We start from the raw sequence: 18614 nt of genomic DNA, 5'->3' as shown, positions 1-18614 counted from the left end.
CTTTCTATTTTTTACATTTGAAAAATACATCAAGCACAATAGTCTAAACACAATTTCTATTGGGCATAAGTTGCTTGACTCAAACCATCCACCCCAAAGTGTCTTTGTGTGGAAGTGGTGTGTTAACCTTAAGAAATGTGCTGACGAATACACTTGAGCACATTGGTTGTGCCGAAATTCATTTTCAAGTTAGTGATTTGCATCACGACACACCGATATTATTCTATGGTTTCTGAGATTATCTATTTGATCTTACTTAAATATTTCTATATTATTTGTACTAGACTACTTAATTTACAACAAATGTAACCAATTTAATACTTTTTTGTATTTTATCACATAATTTTTATTTTAAAACCTCATTTATAATATACATAAAATGGCCCGGGACATTACTCGGGCCACACACTAGTTCATAGTAAATAGTCAAGTAAGCCAACTTAGTAAATAATTTTTTTCCTTAAAAAAAGCTTACGGATTAGTAAATAACCTAATAAATAAATTATACATTAAACTTATTTTAAAAGCATGTACAATCATTAATTTTTAATGCAATTCAATTTATCAACATGTACATTCAACATGTACATTCACTATTTACGCTACATTATTTTATAACTAGCCTTTTGACCCGTTTGATGCACGGGTTGTTACTTAGGTTATTTTTCTTGAAAAGTGTCGGTGGTATTGTGAAATTTTATTTTTCTGGTTGTGCAAGAAATTCGGGAATATGAAGCTATTTAATCTAACCAACTAAATTGGTAGCTTTCTCGGCAAATCTCATTAGCAATTCTCTTGCTAAAACATTCATACAAATTAGTATCTCATTAGCAAGAGAATTGCATATGATATTTGTTGAGAAAGCTACCAATTTAGTTGTTATTTAGTCTTGGTTAGATTAAATAGCTTCATACCCAGAATTTCTTGAAGAGCCCATAAACATACGCATCAAATGGAGCCTGCACTTTCAGAACGCATTGGATTAAGCAAGCCATTAGCTCTTCAGAATTTCAGTGATCATATAGAAGCATTTACTCATTTTTTCCACACTTCTTTATGCCCCATCTTAGCTATTTTCCTGATAATACAAACTTGCATGTCAGGGGACCCTTAACATTATTCCAGAGTCCTAAAGATGTAAACAAAGATATGCCTTTTATTTGTTAACTTGGACTGTTTTATTGTGTCTCCCAATTGCAAATGCTTATTCACTCACATGATGAAGTAAACATATTACAAAACTCGATTTCATGCAACCACTTAAGCATCAAGGATTGGGGCTAGTGGCGTGGGGTGGTGGTGTGGGGCAGTGGTTTGTGTGATGAGTGAGGTGCATCAGGTTATGGTGTGGTGGGGTGTAAGGCTTCGAGGTGGTGTAGGATTAGGGATTACTTACTTGGTTAGGGGGTTACTTAAATTACTTGGTTATGGGCACTAGGGGGGTTACTTACTTGAGTGGGGTTACTCGAGGGATTGTTGGAGGGGTTACTAGAGAGGTTACTAATGTGGCACCTTGCCGCATCGTACCTGAAACTTACTGAAATTATGGCGGACTATTAAGTGTAATAAAAAGAAAATTAATACTAATTTACCATTTTTTTTTACAAAATCTAATATATATATATAAAGGGGAGTTTTTTCCCGAGTTTTTAAAAAGCCCCGTAAGACTTAATTTTTCCAGCGCGCCATGTAGGATAATAAATTTTAGTGATAGCCAATTAAATATAGATTATTAACACACACACAATTTTAATATATTGAGTGATTGATATTGATGTATAATATTAACAACTAGTTTAGGTCCCCCGGATTATTCATAAATTATATAAAAATTAAGATAATGAGCAATTTCCACAAATAATGCTATATTGTAAACTATTTCCGTATATACGTTGGTTCAAAAAATATTTCCACCATACCGTCCACGTAGGCTCAGTTATTAGGTTCGTTTTTTTTAATCCTAGCTAGTATTAAACCGCTAATATTGATTGCGGTTCTAGCTTAAATAGAACCTCTGACAGTATTAGTGGTTCTTCTTCAAATAGAACCTCTGATGGTATTAGCGGTTCTTCACTTTAACCCGTTAGTGGTTCTACTAGCTAGAACCACCATCACCATTGTCAATTCCTTAGCTGAAAGTACTTTGTATCAAGGGGTGAGAGTGGTAATTCTCGCAAATTGTGACTCCGTCGACGATGGCAACAATGGAGGTGATGAATTCGGCACCAATTTGAAGTAGTGTTGTCAGGATTTGGGAGTACCACTAGTAAAAATGGAGTATCGTGCTTTTTGAACAATCAGTATCGGGCTCTAGAAGATGGGGGATGACTTTTTTTTTTAATTATTTTTTATACAACTCATAAGAAGACTTTGAAACATCTTGGCTGAAGTAAAAACCGCAAATGACAATAGCGGTTCTTTACTAAAACCGCTAATGTCACTAGTGGTTTTAATAAATGAACCGCTAACGTCATTAGCGGTTTTTAGCCTCGGAGAATCCAAAAACCACGAACCTTATACTAATCCTACATGGATGGTATTTTGAGAAATAATTTTTAAACCAACTTATATGAGGAATTAGTTTATATTTTAGCATTATTTATGGAAATCGCTCTTAAGATAATTGTTTTCTACATGTGTCATTTAACCTAATTTTGGTTGAATTATTCATAAATTAATACAATACAATGAGGTATATATAAAGACACCCGTCAAAAAAAAAAAAAAAAAAAAAAAAACCTTACTTATCTTACTTAAAATTGGTGTTGACAATGATCTCCTCAAAATCAATCTCTGATCTTGATCGATCGTTCAAAAACGACGAATCTGATGGCCGGCAATTTGATGTTTCCTATGGTGATGGTGATGATGACTGCCTTTCAGAAAAGATCGTATTGAATATGAACCGGGTGCAATTGGATGATCGTGACGTCAACGAGGAGTCTGAAGAAGAGAATGAGGAAACGACTACCACTTATGAACCTTTGTTAGTTTCCTTTCTATTTTCTTCTTAATTATACTTAGGTTATGTTTTGTATATATTTATATATATGTGATTAAAATCAATACAAAATTCAAGCCGTTTTTTCAAATATTTCAGTTTAACAAAGACGACAACTTATGAACCTTTGTTAGTTTCCTCTATTTTCTTATTAATTACACTTAGGATTAGGGTTCATGGATTATTATCTGCTACGAAGTATTTCAGTTCGAATCATGTTATATACTTGTATCTTACTCCCCTTGCTCGTTATATATCATGTTATACTTAGGGTTAGGATTAATTAATTATTTATTGTTTTTGACAATTGATTAATGATTCTGTTCAAATCATGTTATGTATCTTACTCTCCTCGCTCGTCCCCTTATTGCTTGAAAGTTAAAACCACCATCACCATCACCATCGTAATATTTCTTTTTTTTCTTTTATTTCTTTCAAATGCTTTTGTTTAATTTTTTAAAATTCAAATATGGATTTACTATCGTGGTTAAATTTTTTTTTGTACAGATTGTTAATTTAACCAAAATTTTAATATGGAAGTTTTGGTTTGACTATTTGAATGATTGCATTACATTGAATTTGTGTTTGTAGAGCTCATCTTGTGTGCGGCCGGTCACACCGTTTGACCACTTAAAGTAACCCATATAACATTGATTAAGTAACCCTTGTAATACCAATCAAGTAACCCATATAACACTGACCGAGTAACTCTATAAAAATGATGAAGTAACCCCTTTAACACTGATCAAGTAACCCCCATTACACTAGCAAAGTAACCCCTATAGTGGCTGGCCACACCGTGTGGCCAGCCACATATAAGTTTTTGTGGTGTTTGTAATAGCAAATTAAACGTGCTATGGTCATGAATCTTTGTTTTGTTGATCGTTGTATATGATGGGCCAGTAGGACTAGGCATTTCAACTTTTGAGTATGTCAATGTGGAGTACGTTATGAACCTTTAATGCTATGTGGTGGTTTGATGGATTTGTCTATTACTTTTATCTGTTGGCAAGATGTATTTTTGTTAAATTAATATTTCTTTGGGTTGTAAATGTATTTTTTTTAATACAATTTGTTCGAAATAAGTTTTGAAGGGAGTGTTAAAATGGATTTTTAATGAATATTACATAGTATGTATGTGCACTTTCATTGATTTGGGATTACAATTTTGTACTATCTTAGTGGAAGTATTGCAAGGGAGACGTTCGTTCTAGCTTGATTTTACAAATTTATTGGATTTGATTTGGTTTAATATAAATGATTGATGATTTCAAATGGTGCAAGGAGAGAACTTCTACCTTATCTTTCTCAAATTAGTTGATGTGAATGGGAGTCAAACATGTTACCCTTTTTTGAATTGCACGATTATTTATTATTTTGGACAATGGTTCTTATGCATTATAGGGAATGATATTTGGGAAGCAGCATTATAGTAGGTAGTGAAATATGACTAGTACCTCAAGCAAGATAAGTAAGAGGTGAAAGGCGATTAATCACCAGATAAGTATGGGGAGACATGATAGATGAGAGTTCAATTTCAATTCTGGGTTTATGGCTTATTACTCTGATTTGATAGTTTGTTTCTCCAATTTTAATTAATTATTCATTGTTTTTGACAATTGATTGACGATTCTATTTGAACCATGTTATGTTATCTTCCCTGTATCTTACTCCCCTCGTCCCCTTATTGCCATCACCATCGTAATTTCTTTTTTTGGTTCTATATGTTTATATGACTATAAATTTTTACTTAACCTCGTCCCTTTGGTTTATTTTTTCTGATTTCTTTCGAGCATCTATCAATTTTGTATAATTTTTTTTTTAATGTGGATTAATTATCCGGTTAATTTTTTTTGTTCAATCTGTTAATTTGACCAAAATTTTTAGTTCTCTTAGGTTTCTTTTTCTCTGATTTTATACGAATTTAATTTTTTTTTTCCTGAAATTCTAATATGGATTTATTCATTTTGCAGTTGGCCAGCTGATAGTGACATCGGTGACATTAGTGACATCATTGACATCAGTGATAAGTAAACCCTTAATCTCACTCTATATTTTGTGGCATTTTTATGTCTAGATAGATTTTTTAACACCCTAATAATTGTTTCTGAATCCCTAGAATCAATCTCTTACTCTTGAAAGTCACACTAGAATGGGAGGAGGAGAGAAAATGTGACATCAAATATACCCTTTATCCGGCCATAAACATATTTTTTAATGTGATCTAACGACAAACTTTCTTGATAATAAGATTAAGGTCTATGTTTAATTTATTGCTTAGAAATTTGTATTTTTTTTCACCTTAACAAAATTAATATTCAATTTTGATATATATCAAATTTAAAAGAAAATCTATTTTAAAGTGAATCAAACAGTACATAAGGAGAAATAAAATTCGTTTTAAGAATGAACCAAAAATGTTGATGTTAATATGGAGTTATGATTTTATGAAACCATGTCTTCTTTGTTAGGATTTTAGTGAATTAAACAAATTCTTATTGTTTTTTTATGCAGCGGCGAGGTACATTTCTCGAAATCAGCATCGTTTACAACCTCAATTGTATGTTTCTCACTTTATTAGTAATTATTTTATTATTTGTTTATTGACCTGATTTTTTGGGTTTTAATTTTTTTTTATTTTTCATTATAGTCAAAACTACGTGTTATTACTTGCAAGAGGCGATTGGTCGAAGGTTTTAAAAGACCATTTTCGCATGGATGCTGAACGTGCTTTGACAGTATATGATAGTGAAAATGTAATTTTTCTTATCTTATTCCGATTTTTTTTAATGTTGTATCTTTATTTTCTAATTATTATTTAATAAAAATAACAGGGATCTGATTACGAGTATGTCCATCGTCTTGGTGGATTGACACTAACTCAATCCCCAGATGATCCTGATGATTTTGGCCATCACATGAATTTTTGGGCCAAAATCAAAGGCACTGACAATGATCCTAAGAGATTCTTCGCATCTACATCATACGAATATAATGATGATATTCATTGCTGCAAGATTGATTTTGTTGATATGGTTAACAAGTTTATTTTATATTTTGGACATTTATTATTAATTTTCAAGTATAAGTGTATAACCAATGTAATACTAGCATATATTTTCACTTTTTGAAACTTATTCTAATTGAAAAGTTAAAATGTTTTCTTTTATGTTTTTGTAGATGATGAAAACCCTGGAATTCAGCATTGTGAACATATAAGTTGCTCAGAATGCGCTCGAAGATATGGTTGAAACCAGTGATAAGAAGTTGCAATGTTTATGTTTTATACTTAATTTTATAGTTAACACTTTTTTATCATTTGAATACTTTGTCTTTATTTCATTAAAACTTCTTTTTAATATGTATTAACGTAGTTGTTTAGATTTTGTCTTAAGCTTTTATAAACTTTTAATGAATGTTGAACTTATGTTGTCAGTCCTACATATGTTAAAGAACATGTATAGTGCACAAAATGGTTTTACAGAATTTACACAGTGACACTGAGTGGTACACAGTCACAAGATTAATTGCAATATAAAAACGAGAGACATCTTTAAGACATATATATTGGATTCAGACAACAGGGATATGATGACCGAATGATGTATAGACTCACTGGTTACATACTTACATCACCTTTCCCCTTTCATAGCAAGAACAATCCATCAAAATATCTGTCATTACCATATCTCCGTATCAAAGGAAAAATCAATTATCACTACTTTAAGGGTACATAATAAAAGTACGGTGATTATAACGGTATTAAAGGCAAGACAAAGTTACAAGTTTAGAGCAATATCAAGCTTGAGGTATTTCTCTCTTGTCACTCTCTAAGTGTGGCCTAGTAGGAGAGGGCCAAAACACACAAATGGCCACTCATTTCCTGAACTCTTACTGATCCAAAGATTGGTTCAACAGGCCAGGCTGCTAACATCTAACAAAGAGTTTGTTTCAGATGTAATTCCAAAAATCGTAGAATATTTTAAATTGAAACGGTTCCTCTTAAACATATCAGAGAAATGAGGTCTTAAAACATCATTCATGTACATAATTCAATCAAAAAAAAAAAAAAAAAAGAAAAAAGAAAAAAGAAAAGTAGAAGCATGTGATTATGATAATCAAGTAACTAACTCACAATATATTTAAGCAGGGAGTCAAAAGCATAACTCCTTAATTCAGAAGGTTGAATAAGTCCCTGATAGACAGCTTGCTCTGATACAGTGATACAGCTGAAAAAAGGTTAAATGACTTGTAAATAGAGAAATAAGCTGGTTGTGCATAGCTTGCTGTTCAACTATTATCTGCTTCCTATGAGGATCAGCATAGCCCAAGTTATTAAATTACTCGACTTTGCTTTCAAATAATGAGAAATATATACAGCTCCAGTCAATATAATCTTTGGGTTTTATGCAATTTCTCTCAGCTCTATAGCCTTTATATATCCACTTAATTTTGGAATTGGCCTACTACCACTTTACCCTATACTTAACTGTGAGATATTCTTGAAATCAAGGAAGCTGACGCACAATGGATTACTTCTCCATGAGAGATTAAGCTCAAACTTGATTCAACAAATCTTGACTCTTATACTGACAGTTGATGAACATAACACACCTTTATCAGAGCATCTATGCTTCTTATAATTTCTTAAACATGTTGAATCATAGTTATCAGAATCAGGATTCTACCTTGAATCGGTGAGTGGGGTAGAATCGAATCGTAGGATCGTTCGATTCTACAAAATGGTAAAATTGGCTTCAATATGTAACTAATGACTATCATATAGAAGCATTTGCTCATTTTTTCCACAGTTCTCCATGCCTCACCTTAGCTATTAGCCTGATAACACAAACTTGCATGCATTTAGGGGACCCTTAACATTATTCCAGAATCCTAAAGATGGAAACAAAGATGTGCTTTTATTTGTCAGCTTGGACCTTTTTTTTTGTCTCCCAATAGAAAATGCTCATTTACTCACATGATAAAGGAAACGACATATTACAAAACTTAGATTTCATGCAACTGCTTAAGCATCAAGGATTTTATATTGAGGAAGCTAGCAACTACTCCAAGTTGTTCTTTCCATGCATATTAGATCAAGAGTTTTTATAATAATCAAGGTCTAAAGCAAGGGCCACAGTAGCCTCACACTAAGTCATCAACATTTGTGAACACTAAAACATATGCCCAATTCAAGTGCCCTTAATCATAAAACCAAGTTTAAAGGAGTATCCGAGTTCTGTTTGCGTCCATGTTTTAGTGTGTCACCTTAAGAAGAAATTTGAACTAACTTTAGTTGCATTCGACATTTGTCAACACTAAATCATATGCCCAAATCAAGCGCCCATTATCAATAAACCAGGTTCAAGGGAGTATCTAAGCTCTGCTTGTGTCTAAGGTTATTTTTGTCGCCTCAAGAAGAAATTTGAACAAACTCTAGTTGCATTCAAATCAAAGTCAAGCTTCAAATCATTAAATAGTGAATATATATTGGTCCAAGCTTAGTTTGACCCTTCTAAACTAACTACACATGAGGTCTACTAATAATAACTCCCTTGTATACCAGTTTCTTGTGTTACAGGTCCGATATATATAGGAAAGTAGTAGCACTGTAGCATCATATACATTAATACATATGCTACTCCAGTCATATTTACTGGGAAAGGAAGAATCAACAAAGTCAAAGTAAAACCCAGAAGGGCAGAAATGCAACCTGCTCAACATTGGTAGAGAAATTAGATTTTCGATGATTGAAATATGCATAACATAGCACAATAGGCATCTCATCTGTTACTCTATCTCCCCCCTTTCTTTTGGTTCTTTAAGAGAGAGAGAGAGATGGAAAATAAGGTCCTACAAGGGGCATAATAATTACTTTTGTATATATTTTGATGCAGGGGGGTCATTGTAAATACTGCGAAGTATAATTCTCAAATTAAGCTTATCAGAATAACAAAATTCATATAGATCCCACTAATCAAATTGTGTTTCTTTTTAAACATAGAAAACACTAAAAATGCCCTGAACTACTACTGATTAACAAAATTTGGCAAGGATACAAGCAAATATAAGCATATGACTTACAATTGAAGGCCAAATTCTATGCTTAATCAAGGGCATCTGAATCCAAGTCAATTTGATGGTTGGATTGGCTGTCGCTTGAATAGTTGTTTCCAATCAAATGATGCAAAAGAACACCTGCTGCAACACTGACATTTAAACTCTCCACGGCCATAAAGGACTGAAATTCTTCAGCAGACAGCTTATTCTCCGTGTCAGCTTCCACATTATCCTCAACTCCTGTCAGTGATATATCCATGGGAATATTTCCCGGAATTCTCACCAATTGAGTACATGACCTCTCAACAAGAGGCCTCAAACCTGTTCCTTCACTCCCCAAAACAAGAATAGTGGGTTCTCCAGGTGCAATCTCACGTAAGGGAACAGCTCTAGAAGCAACCGAACCTCCAAGAACTCGCCAACCATTTTCAGAAGACGATGTCAAAAATTGCATCATGTTCTTACAAGATCTAATCTCCATCAGCTCAAGTGAACCAGCACTGGCTTTGCTCACCACACCACTTAAAGGAGCTGAATTCTTCCTACATAGTACCACCCCTGATGCTCCAAAGAAATATGAAGATCGGATGATGGCTCCCAAATTCTGAGGATCAGTGACCTCATCTAAAGCTACCCAAAGAACACCCTGGTCTTGTTCAACAGAGACAGGGTCCAATTCCTTTATGTTCACCATCTCTAATGGAGAAGAGTCTAGCACAAGACCTTGATGTGGGCGGTTATCACTGACCATGTTGAGATCATGCTTGGAAATCTCTCTAATGCTTAAACCGATCTTCTCTGAAATCTTCAACACCTTTTCAAAACCCTTCTTATCCTTCTTTTTCTTATTATTCTTACTCAACTCTAGTCCTTCCTGAACATAGAGAGTATAGAATTCTCTTCTTCCAGCAGTTAAAGCAGCCAAAACTGGTCCAACCCCGTACACCCCTTCCCCGATCATCTTTGGAACACTCGACTCAGTTGCCTCTTTAAATGTCTTCTTACCCCAGCTTTCTTGCTTATTCCACCTTCGCACCTCTGGCTTCTCAAAACCCACTCTAGCATTCACTACTCTACTAGCCCTAGTCCTTATCTTATTCCATCTAGAATCATCAATCACATCATTATCACCATTGCCATTTTCGTCACCATTATCATTTCTTTCAATATGCGGCTTCTGCCAGTTTTTTTCCACGTCAACCCGCCTGCTCCTCCTCCTCTCATCACCATTTTCCTCAACATTATCATTTCTTTCAAAACGCGGCTTATGCCAGTTTTCTGCCACGTCAACCGGCCTGCTCCCCCTCTTCTCATCCTGAACTGATGAGCTCCCACTTTTCTGAAGAAACTTCTCAGCTGAAACCTCCCAGGAAGATTTACTTCCGACTTTCGCTTTCACAACTCTCTCAGGCCTCTCCGGCCTACTCGACTCCCTCACTTTACTTTCATCTAACCAAGGCAAAGAATTTCCACCTCTAACCACACCACTATCCTCAGCAGCACTATTCAAACTTGATAAACTCCTAATTCCCCTAAATTCACACTTTGGCAATCCAAATTCAACACAAATTTTACCAAAACTCAACAGATTTTTTGTGGGTTTAAGAAATTGAATCGTGTTATGAGCTCTTTGAGAAGACCCACAAAGAGGAGCAGCAAAAATTGTACAATTAGGGTTTAAAGAGGGTTTTGGATAAACCCCTTGTGATAAAAATTGAATCTTTGAGGTGTGAAGTGAATTGGGTTGTGAAGAAACCCTTAATGCCATAGGCAGAGCTTGATTCTTAGACAAATTACAGTACATAATGATAGTAATTTGCAACAAAATTATTATAATTTATGATGAATTTATTCAGAAATTAGCACAAAAAAGACAGCAAGAAAATACCTATGCTTAGTTGATATTCAGTGGCTACACTATTTCCCGGCAAGAGGGCTAGTTCAGGCCAACCTTCTCCTGCTTCTCGCCGGAGACCGGAGGTTATCAAGGAGATAGTGTACTGTGAGCTACTCAGCTGTGTGACCCTTCAGAAGAATGCTTTGTACTTCATATTTTCTAATTTTAAAGAGTAATGCCAAAATAAAAAAAAAAATCCCTAAGACTCTGTTTGGCGGTAGTGTTTTGACCAATCTAAACATTACAGATTACGGAGTACTAGAAAACAAGTAAGAGTTATTTTTTTTAACACAAGTAAGAATATTTAGCCACTGATTTGAGTAGTGACTAGTGCCTTAGCCGTAGAGGACTAGCGTTTACGAATAACGGGTAGCATTTATCATATTTTGGTTACTTTTTAAACAATATATGCATGAATTCAAATATATTTAAACCACTACTTTTGCATAATATTCATATTATTAACCGTTACTTTAACAGTTAATCTCTATTCATTACAAATTAATAATTACTCATTAACCTAATCGATACTCGCTACTAGACCGCTAAAAGTTACCCCGCTACCTCTAAGTCGAACAATACCTAACAAGAAGAGACTAGGCACGAGAGAAAACGTGAAGAAGGGGAAAGTCACACACAAAAAAGGCTTCAAATCGTAAACCCTTTCTCAAACACAAACTCCTTTTCTCTCTTTCTCTCTCATCCCACCAATTTTCTCTCTCATCCAGCCGCCATGGGAACACCAGAAACATCTCGAGAACCATGTCCCGACCGAATCCTCGACGACTTAGGCGGCGCCTTCGCCATGGGAGCCGTCGGAGGTTCAGTCTTCCATTTCATCAAGGGAGCCTACAATTCCCCTAAAGGTGAGCGCTTTCTTGGTGGAGCCAACACCGTTCGAATGAGCGCACCTCGAACTGGTGGTGGGTTCGCCGTTTGGGGTGGTCTATTCTCGACTTTCGACTGTGGTATGGTGTATCTTCGTCAAAAGGAAGATCCTTGGAATTCAATTTTCGCCGGAGCTGCCACTGGTGGGTTCCTTCAGATGCGTCAGGGTCTCAGATCGTCTGCTCGTTCTGCCGCTTTTGGTGGGGTTCTTCTTGCTTTGATTGAAGGTGCTGGGATTATGTTTAATCGGGTTTTGTCGCCGCCGCCGCAGGTTATGTATGATGATCCGGGTATGGCGGGAGCTGGGATGGGTGGTGGTCCTGGTGCCCCGCAGATGGGGGGTTATGGGTATGCTCAAACGGGTGCTGGTGCTGGTGGGTCTGAGCAGGGGAGTCAAAGTGGTGGGTTTTTTGGTGGGTGGTTTGGTGGTGGTGGTGAAGGGAAGAAGGAGGGGAGTGGTTCGAGTAGCGGCGGGGGCGAATCAGTTTTGGAGAGCTTTGATACGCCAACTCCAATGCCTAATTTTGATTACAAATGAGGAGCTTGATGGTTTGTTGAAGGGTAAGGAGAAAGAAAAATGATTTATATGATTGCTAGTGTGTGTTGATTTGTGAATTTGTGTTTGTTATAATTTGTTATTTGGTTATGAATTTGTGTCAATTGTGAATCATTTTGGTATTTGGTTACATCAAGGTGAATTTTTTACAGTGTGATTGATGAGTGTGTAATTTGTGACTTTAGGGTTTGAGGAATAATGTTTGATGGTTTTTCTGTATGTTGCGTGATTTTTTGTTTGAACTTCTTGGATTGGATTAGGTGTAAGTAATTATTTGTTTGAACTTGTAAGCCGACCGCTGCTTCTGCCTACATGCTGCCCCTGCTTAGATGATTGATCTATTGTGTACATTGCTTAAGAAGGTTTGAGCATTGCTCACTGTTTTGTCTTTGTTTGGTGATCTATATTGGGAATTTAAGTGTAAAATTGCAATATCACTTTTTCAGGTATGCATTTTGACTTTAGGTTTTGTAATGTAAATTTGTTTGAACTAGAATGAGCTTTTCGAGTAGTTATGATGTGAAACCTGTGTGTTGGTTTATATGTGTGTGCGTGGTAAGAAAGCAGATATACCACCTATGAAATGATTGTTGGAGATACCAGTAGAGGTTAAAGAAATAGGTGTAATGAAGGTAGGAGGAATCCCTTTAAGATCACAGCCAGCTAAATGAACAGCAGAAAGTTTTTCTTTTCTCATCCAATTAGGAACTGTCCCTAGACTAAGTCTGTTGTAGGACAAATCAATTGACAGCAAAGAAGGCAATCCTAAATCTTTGACAAAAGAAGTTGGCAAAGGATTTTGGAGTACATTATCTGTAAACAAGCAAGAGACTCAGAAATTTGACCTGTAAGATGCTTATTACTAAGGGAAAAACTAGTAAGTGATTCCAGGCCACCAATTTGGTCAGGGATTTTTCCTGTGAGCTGGTTTCCACTTAGAGAAACATCTGAAAGTGCAGTAAGACTTCAGAATGAAATGGGATGCATTAAGAAATTAGTTAATTTTTAATGTTGTTTTGGGGGTTTGAGTTTTCTCTTTATGATGATGACGTGAGGCCGGATATTGTTTTGATGTTTGGGATCTGTTTTTGATGGCAATGGTGGCACAGTAGTGGACTAGTGGGTGACTTGTTAATGTCTAATGTTGTGGAATTTCTATAATTTTGATCATCTAGGAACAGGATGGAATTGGATGCTTGTTACAATATTTTGTGGGTGTTTCAGTTCAACCGCACAAATAATGCTGGTAAGGGAGTGCGAGTTTCTGGCTGATTGGGGGATGTTTACGATTTTCTTAAATGAATGTGTGTAGATTTACAACCCAAGGGGCAGAGGAGCGTATTTTTTTTTTTTTTTATATTTATGTTTTTTACAATTATAATGTCGATGAAGGAGGAGGGTTACGGTAGGTTAGTGACAAGCCAGTGTAAAACTTTGTCACATCACATGACATGAACCACAATGATTGAGAGTAGTACTAGAATGGGTGACCTCTTGGGAAGTCCTCATGTTGGTTCAAGTATCTACATATGGAATCAAGGCATTCAAGCAAGCATAATTATAATGTCGATCTCCAGAACTGCCATTTTGGATTATTTGAAGCTTGGTATGATGTTGATTTGTCTTTTTTTTTTTTTTTCTTTTTTTCTTTTTTTTTTTTTCTTTTTTTTTTTTTTTAAGTGTGAATCGTGATGGAACTTTCATGCTTATCTGATATGGAGTGTGATTATTGCCTTAAGGCTGAATATAAGGATTGATGCAAGTTGGTTTAGGTTCAACTATTAAAACTTTAGTGAATCATCTTCGTAGCTTTCATTATCATTAGGTTCAATGTGAAAGGAGTAGGGAATAGGGATTTTTTAGTATGTTGATTGACTTCGGAGTTTATGATATTTTGATGTTTTGCGGCTGCAAAGCATGGTTTTCTTTTGGGATTTTATATATCTATGGGCGAAAGATCATCTTTATCAATATGTCATCTCTCTAGGCTTGATATTGTTTGGATATCTAGGCTCTGTTTTTTAAGGCAATAGTGACACAGTAGTGGGTGCCTTAATCATGTTGTGTAATTTCAATAATTTTGATCTTCTAGGTAGAAAATGGACTTTTGATGTTTGTTACAATATTGTGCATTGTTTCAGTTCCTCAACCACTGAAGGATATATAATGGTGATAAGGGAGTGGAAATGTCTGGCTGCTTGCTGATGCTGATGTTAGAATGAGTAGGATGTTGTAGGTGGAATTTTTAATGCTCCCCCCCCCCCTTCGGAAATGAGTGTAGATTTACAACTTCAGGGCTACAGGATAATTGAACCGCATAGTTAAAGTTAAGTTTGAAACCTTGAATGTTAAATATTTGTGAATTAGTTTGTAGTTCTATTAAGCATTTAAGCCTGAGAACTTGAGTAGGTTTTTAATTTTCAGCCCTGTTAAGCTTTTATCATGACAAAACCAATCTGTTCCTCATTGCATCTTTTTTTTTTTTTGGTATATATATTTATTTATTTTTATTTTTTTTTGAAAAAAATCACTTATCTTATTGCTCAAATGTGGTATATTTTTGATGAAAACTTTTCTAGAAGTCTAGAACATTGCCTTTTCTTGAATATGAACTTGGCAGTTTGTTCGTTCTCAACGTTTTCTTTGCCAAATCAATTATTGTAGTAATTTTTATATTTCTGCAGAAAATTTAAATTTGCTGATAAGATCCAAAAGTCCTTACCAGATTTTGGATGCTACCTGATTAAATAGAATGCTAAAATGGGTGATCTGTATAAAGAGATAGTGAAGATAGAGAGACTGGTGAAAATACGACCCTTTCTTTAAAAACCCTGGATTTTCTTCTGTTAACATGGAAAACCATTTTCTGTCATCGTGTTGTATCATATTCTCCTCACTCCACTGTTACTACTTTCAATATTTACACTCACCATATCTCAAGAGCCTTATTTTTTTTCCCAAATCCTTAAAAATATCCCTTTGCCATTTGGGTAAGTGACTTTACTGTTTTGTGTTCATATATAGTCATTTTTTGGTACTTTCCATTTCAGCATGAAAGTATAAATTGGTTATTATTCCTAGATGCCACTGCTCTCAACTTCCTTCGCGCCATATATCTCTGTGCCACACATCAAGCTAGCTACATTTGTGTCCTTTGTACTTTGGCTACGTAGCCTATTGGTTTTTTTGGGGTTGTTATTGTGGGATTTTTTGTTAGCTTTGGGATGAGAGATTAAGACAAGGGATAATAAACGTGTTTGTCTAGGAGTTTAGAAGTATTTTTATTCATTTTTTTAAATAATTTGAGGCCTTGCTTTAAAAATATATTTTTTTTCTGAAAATCATGGCACATTAATGGGTCATTTTTTTTTGTTGCTGAAATCTGGAATCGTGGTCTTGAAGGAAAAAATGTGACTTTATGCCTGTGACCAAGGGTGGTGTGTCTCGGGGCAAGAATCATGTTGTTAGGCTGAGTATGCTTTTCTCATCGAGTTAAGCTTTGCATTTGTAGCCTTGTAAGACTGTTTTGAGCCAATGAGCCTATTGTTATTTTTGTTTGAGTGAACTTGATTGAAATGCTGATTAGGGAGTGGGAGTATCTACCTACATGTAGGATGTCGATGATCTAGGATCTCAAAGGTTAAAATTTTATGATTGTTTGATTTGAGTGTGTAGAACACATCAGCGCAAGAAGATACTTGGTTTTTAAGTTATATTTGCTATTGGTACATGATTTAAGGGTGGTGGTACTAGGGTAGTTTATTATAAAAAAAAAGACTGATGTGTCTTAAATTTTGAGAAAGAAAGGCAAAACTTTGGGAGCCAAAAAAGTATGAAAAAGATTCTAAAGGCAAGGGTCTGTCGTGAATCTTTGTTTTGTTTATCATAGTATACGATGGGTCAGTCGGACTAGGGATTTCAACTTTCGAGTATGTCAATGTGGAGTTATGAAGCCTTCATGCTATAGGGTGGTTTGATGGATTTGTTTAATACTTGTATCCTGTTAGCAAGAGGTATTTTGGCTAAATTCATATCTCTTTGGGGTTGTAAATGTATTTCTTTTTTAATACAATTTGTTCGAAATAAGTTTTGATGGGAGTGCTAAATGGTTTGTCAATGGATATTGTTACGTATGTGCACTTACATTGATTTGAGATAAAAGAATCTTGTGATTCCAGTTTTGTACTATCTTGGTGGAAGTAATGCAAGGGAGATGTTTTAGCTTGAATTTTGCAAATTTATTGGATTTGATTAGGTTTAAATGATTGATGATTTCAAATCGTGCAAGGGCCAAGGAGAGAACTTCTACCTTATCTTTCTCAAATTAGTTGATGTGACAGGGAGTCAAATAGGTTATCGTTTTTTGAATTGCACAATGAGAGATTATTAATTATATTGGACAATGGTTCAAGAAGTTCTGATTCTTATGCTTATAGGGGATGTATAATGCATCAGATATTTGGGAAGCAGCAATATAGTAGGTTGTGGAATATGACTAGTACCTCTAGGAAGATAAGTAATTTAGAGATGAAAGGCTATAAACCACGAGATAAGTATGGGGGGACTGGGTAGATGGTGAAATGGATGAGAGTTTCTATTTTTCTTTGATTTATTTAAAACTTAGCTTTTTTGAAGGTACTGCCATTCTATGCTGGTATCATATGTAAATTCCAATTCAATGGTTTCAATAGACTATTGTTTTTCCCTAATTCTCATTTCTCATTCTCATATGTATATTTGGAATTTCCAGTCTATTACAAAATACCATTTATAATTGGTTCTAATCCCGTCTTAAGAGTAAAGGATGTCGTAACCGCCATATATTGTTTTATCTATGCCCGCTGGTTTTGTATTTGTTAAGATTTAGGAGCTCGAACCTTGTACTTTTTCTGCGGTGTTCCTCTTGCCTCTTTTAAAGAGAATGCTTTCATGCCTTTTAATCTTACAATAGCATGGATGAGCCCTTTCCCTCACAGCCTCACCTCCATAATTTTCACTCTCTTGAGTTTCTGCGTGTCTTTTATCTGCTAACTTTCCATATGCACATGCAATGAACTTTCAGCTGCCTAAATTTGTGTTCCTTTTTTAGTGGTTTGCAAAACTGACTCCATTCAGGGAGCAACATCTGCTCCATCTTTTTGTACTACTGTAGGACAAAGAGTAGTTGCATATTATATAGAATTAAAGAATAAATGGGCATACTTCTGAAAAATATAACAAACATGCATCTGGCAGCTTCCCTTAGATAGCACAGGGTATGCCAAATTGCCAAGAGCCTGTACACGTTTTTTTGGCCGTATCAAACGCCCTAATAGCAAATAGCTTGCCTTTTTCTGTGACAGATTTGTTATCTGTAGTGAGGGTGATTTGAGATAGTTGTGAAAATGATTTTGTGCCCTGTTTGTGTCATTTTATGATTGCTACTTTGTGATGGTTATAATCGCTTTCTGGATGTGCAAGGCATGAAATTGTTTAGGACCTCCATCTTCTATCATGATGAAATTATTGTTCTCCCTGATTCTTGATTGTGTTTATGTTTATTGTTAGTTCCTTATTGTTATTCAGAAATTGATTAGCAATGAGCTTCACATCAAGGTGGTTTAAGACCTCCATCTCCTATCATGATGAAATTATTATTGCTCTTTTATTCTTGATTGTGTTTATGTTTATTGATATTCAGGTTTCATCATAGCTGGTTACGATTTTTCCCAGGAACTTCTAATTGCTTAAGCAATAAGCATCGCAAGAGGATTTTGACATACGTTTTCTTTTGTGGTATAAATTTGACGTGGTGGAAGGATTCTACACTACTGGGGCTCTTTTCATTTATTTCGTTTGGTTGGAAAGGAAATTCAGCAGGGAGCTTGCTTGTATATGTAGACGAGTACTATATTTTGAATTTATAAATGTGTACTACGTAGTATTAGTAATTTAGAGTAGCCGATATTTATGTAACCTGGTACTTGGCTTCGTTTAAGCTCTTATTCGTTAACTGTGGATGGTGAAACCTCAATCAGATGGTAATAACCATCTGTTTTTACTACTACCATTGTGGCACATCTACATTTTTTATTGCATTGACTTTGTGCTGTACATTTCTTTCCCGTTTCCAGCTTTCCTGAAACGGTCTAGTTTCCCTACTGAGTTGTAGCAGTCTGATCAGTATTGTCTTGCTACCCTGAGAGTTCTTTAGCATCGACTATTGATCGATA

At 35.2% G+C, this 18614-nt stretch overlaps 3 protein-coding genes across 4 annotated transcripts; 2 read left to right on the top strand and 1 right to left on the bottom strand.

Moving 5' to 3' along the window:
* Positions 1 to 2159: 2159 nt before the first annotated feature.
* LOC110690936 lies at positions 2160 to 6644 on the top strand. The gene is made up of 5 exons (XM_021867845.1): positions 2160 to 2986; positions 4975 to 5031; positions 5516 to 5561; positions 5652 to 5757; positions 6182 to 6644. The coding sequence occupies exons 1-4, from the start codon at positions 2772 to 2774 to the stop codon at positions 5724 to 5726; spliced, it is 393 nt and encodes a 130-aa protein (XP_021723537.1). The 5' UTR covers positions 2160 to 2771; the 3' UTR covers positions 5727 to 5757; positions 6182 to 6644.
* Positions 6645 to 8913: 2269 nt separating this feature from the next.
* LOC110690935 (uncharacterized tRNA/rRNA methyltransferase slr0955-like) lies at positions 8914 to 11149 on the bottom strand. The gene has a single exon (XM_021867844.1). It carries the CDS (start codon positions 10863 to 10865, stop codon positions 9108 to 9110), a length of 1758 nt encoding a protein of 585 aa, XP_021723536.1. The 5' UTR covers positions 10866 to 11149; the 3' UTR covers positions 8914 to 9107.
* A 425-nt stretch (positions 11150 to 11574) lies between these two features.
* LOC110690934 (mitochondrial import inner membrane translocase subunit TIM17-2-like) lies at positions 11575 to 18495 on the top strand. Of its 2 annotated transcripts, none has more exons than XM_021867843.1 (2): positions 11575 to 12407; positions 18115 to 18495. In XM_021867843.1, the coding sequence occupies exon 1, from the start codon at positions 11692 to 11694 to the stop codon at positions 12382 to 12384; it is 693 nt and encodes a 230-aa protein (XP_021723535.1). In that variant the 5' UTR covers positions 11575 to 11691; the 3' UTR covers positions 12385 to 12407; positions 18115 to 18495. The 2 variants fall into 2 exon arrangements, with proteins under 2 accessions (XP_021723535.1, XP_021723533.1); XM_021867841.1 differs by having other exon boundaries at positions 11577 to 12407; positions 18083 to 18495.
* The last annotated feature ends 119 nt before the right edge of the window (positions 18496 to 18614 follow it).

This window comes from Chenopodium quinoa, unplaced genomic scaffold, assembly GCF_001683475.1.
Source record: "Chenopodium quinoa cultivar QQ74 unplaced genomic scaffold, ASM168347v1, whole genome shotgun sequence".
Lineage (NCBI taxonomy): Eukaryota > Viridiplantae > Streptophyta > Magnoliopsida > Caryophyllales > Amaranthaceae > Chenopodium > Chenopodium quinoa.
This window is presented reverse-complemented; position numbering and strand designations above follow the sequence as displayed.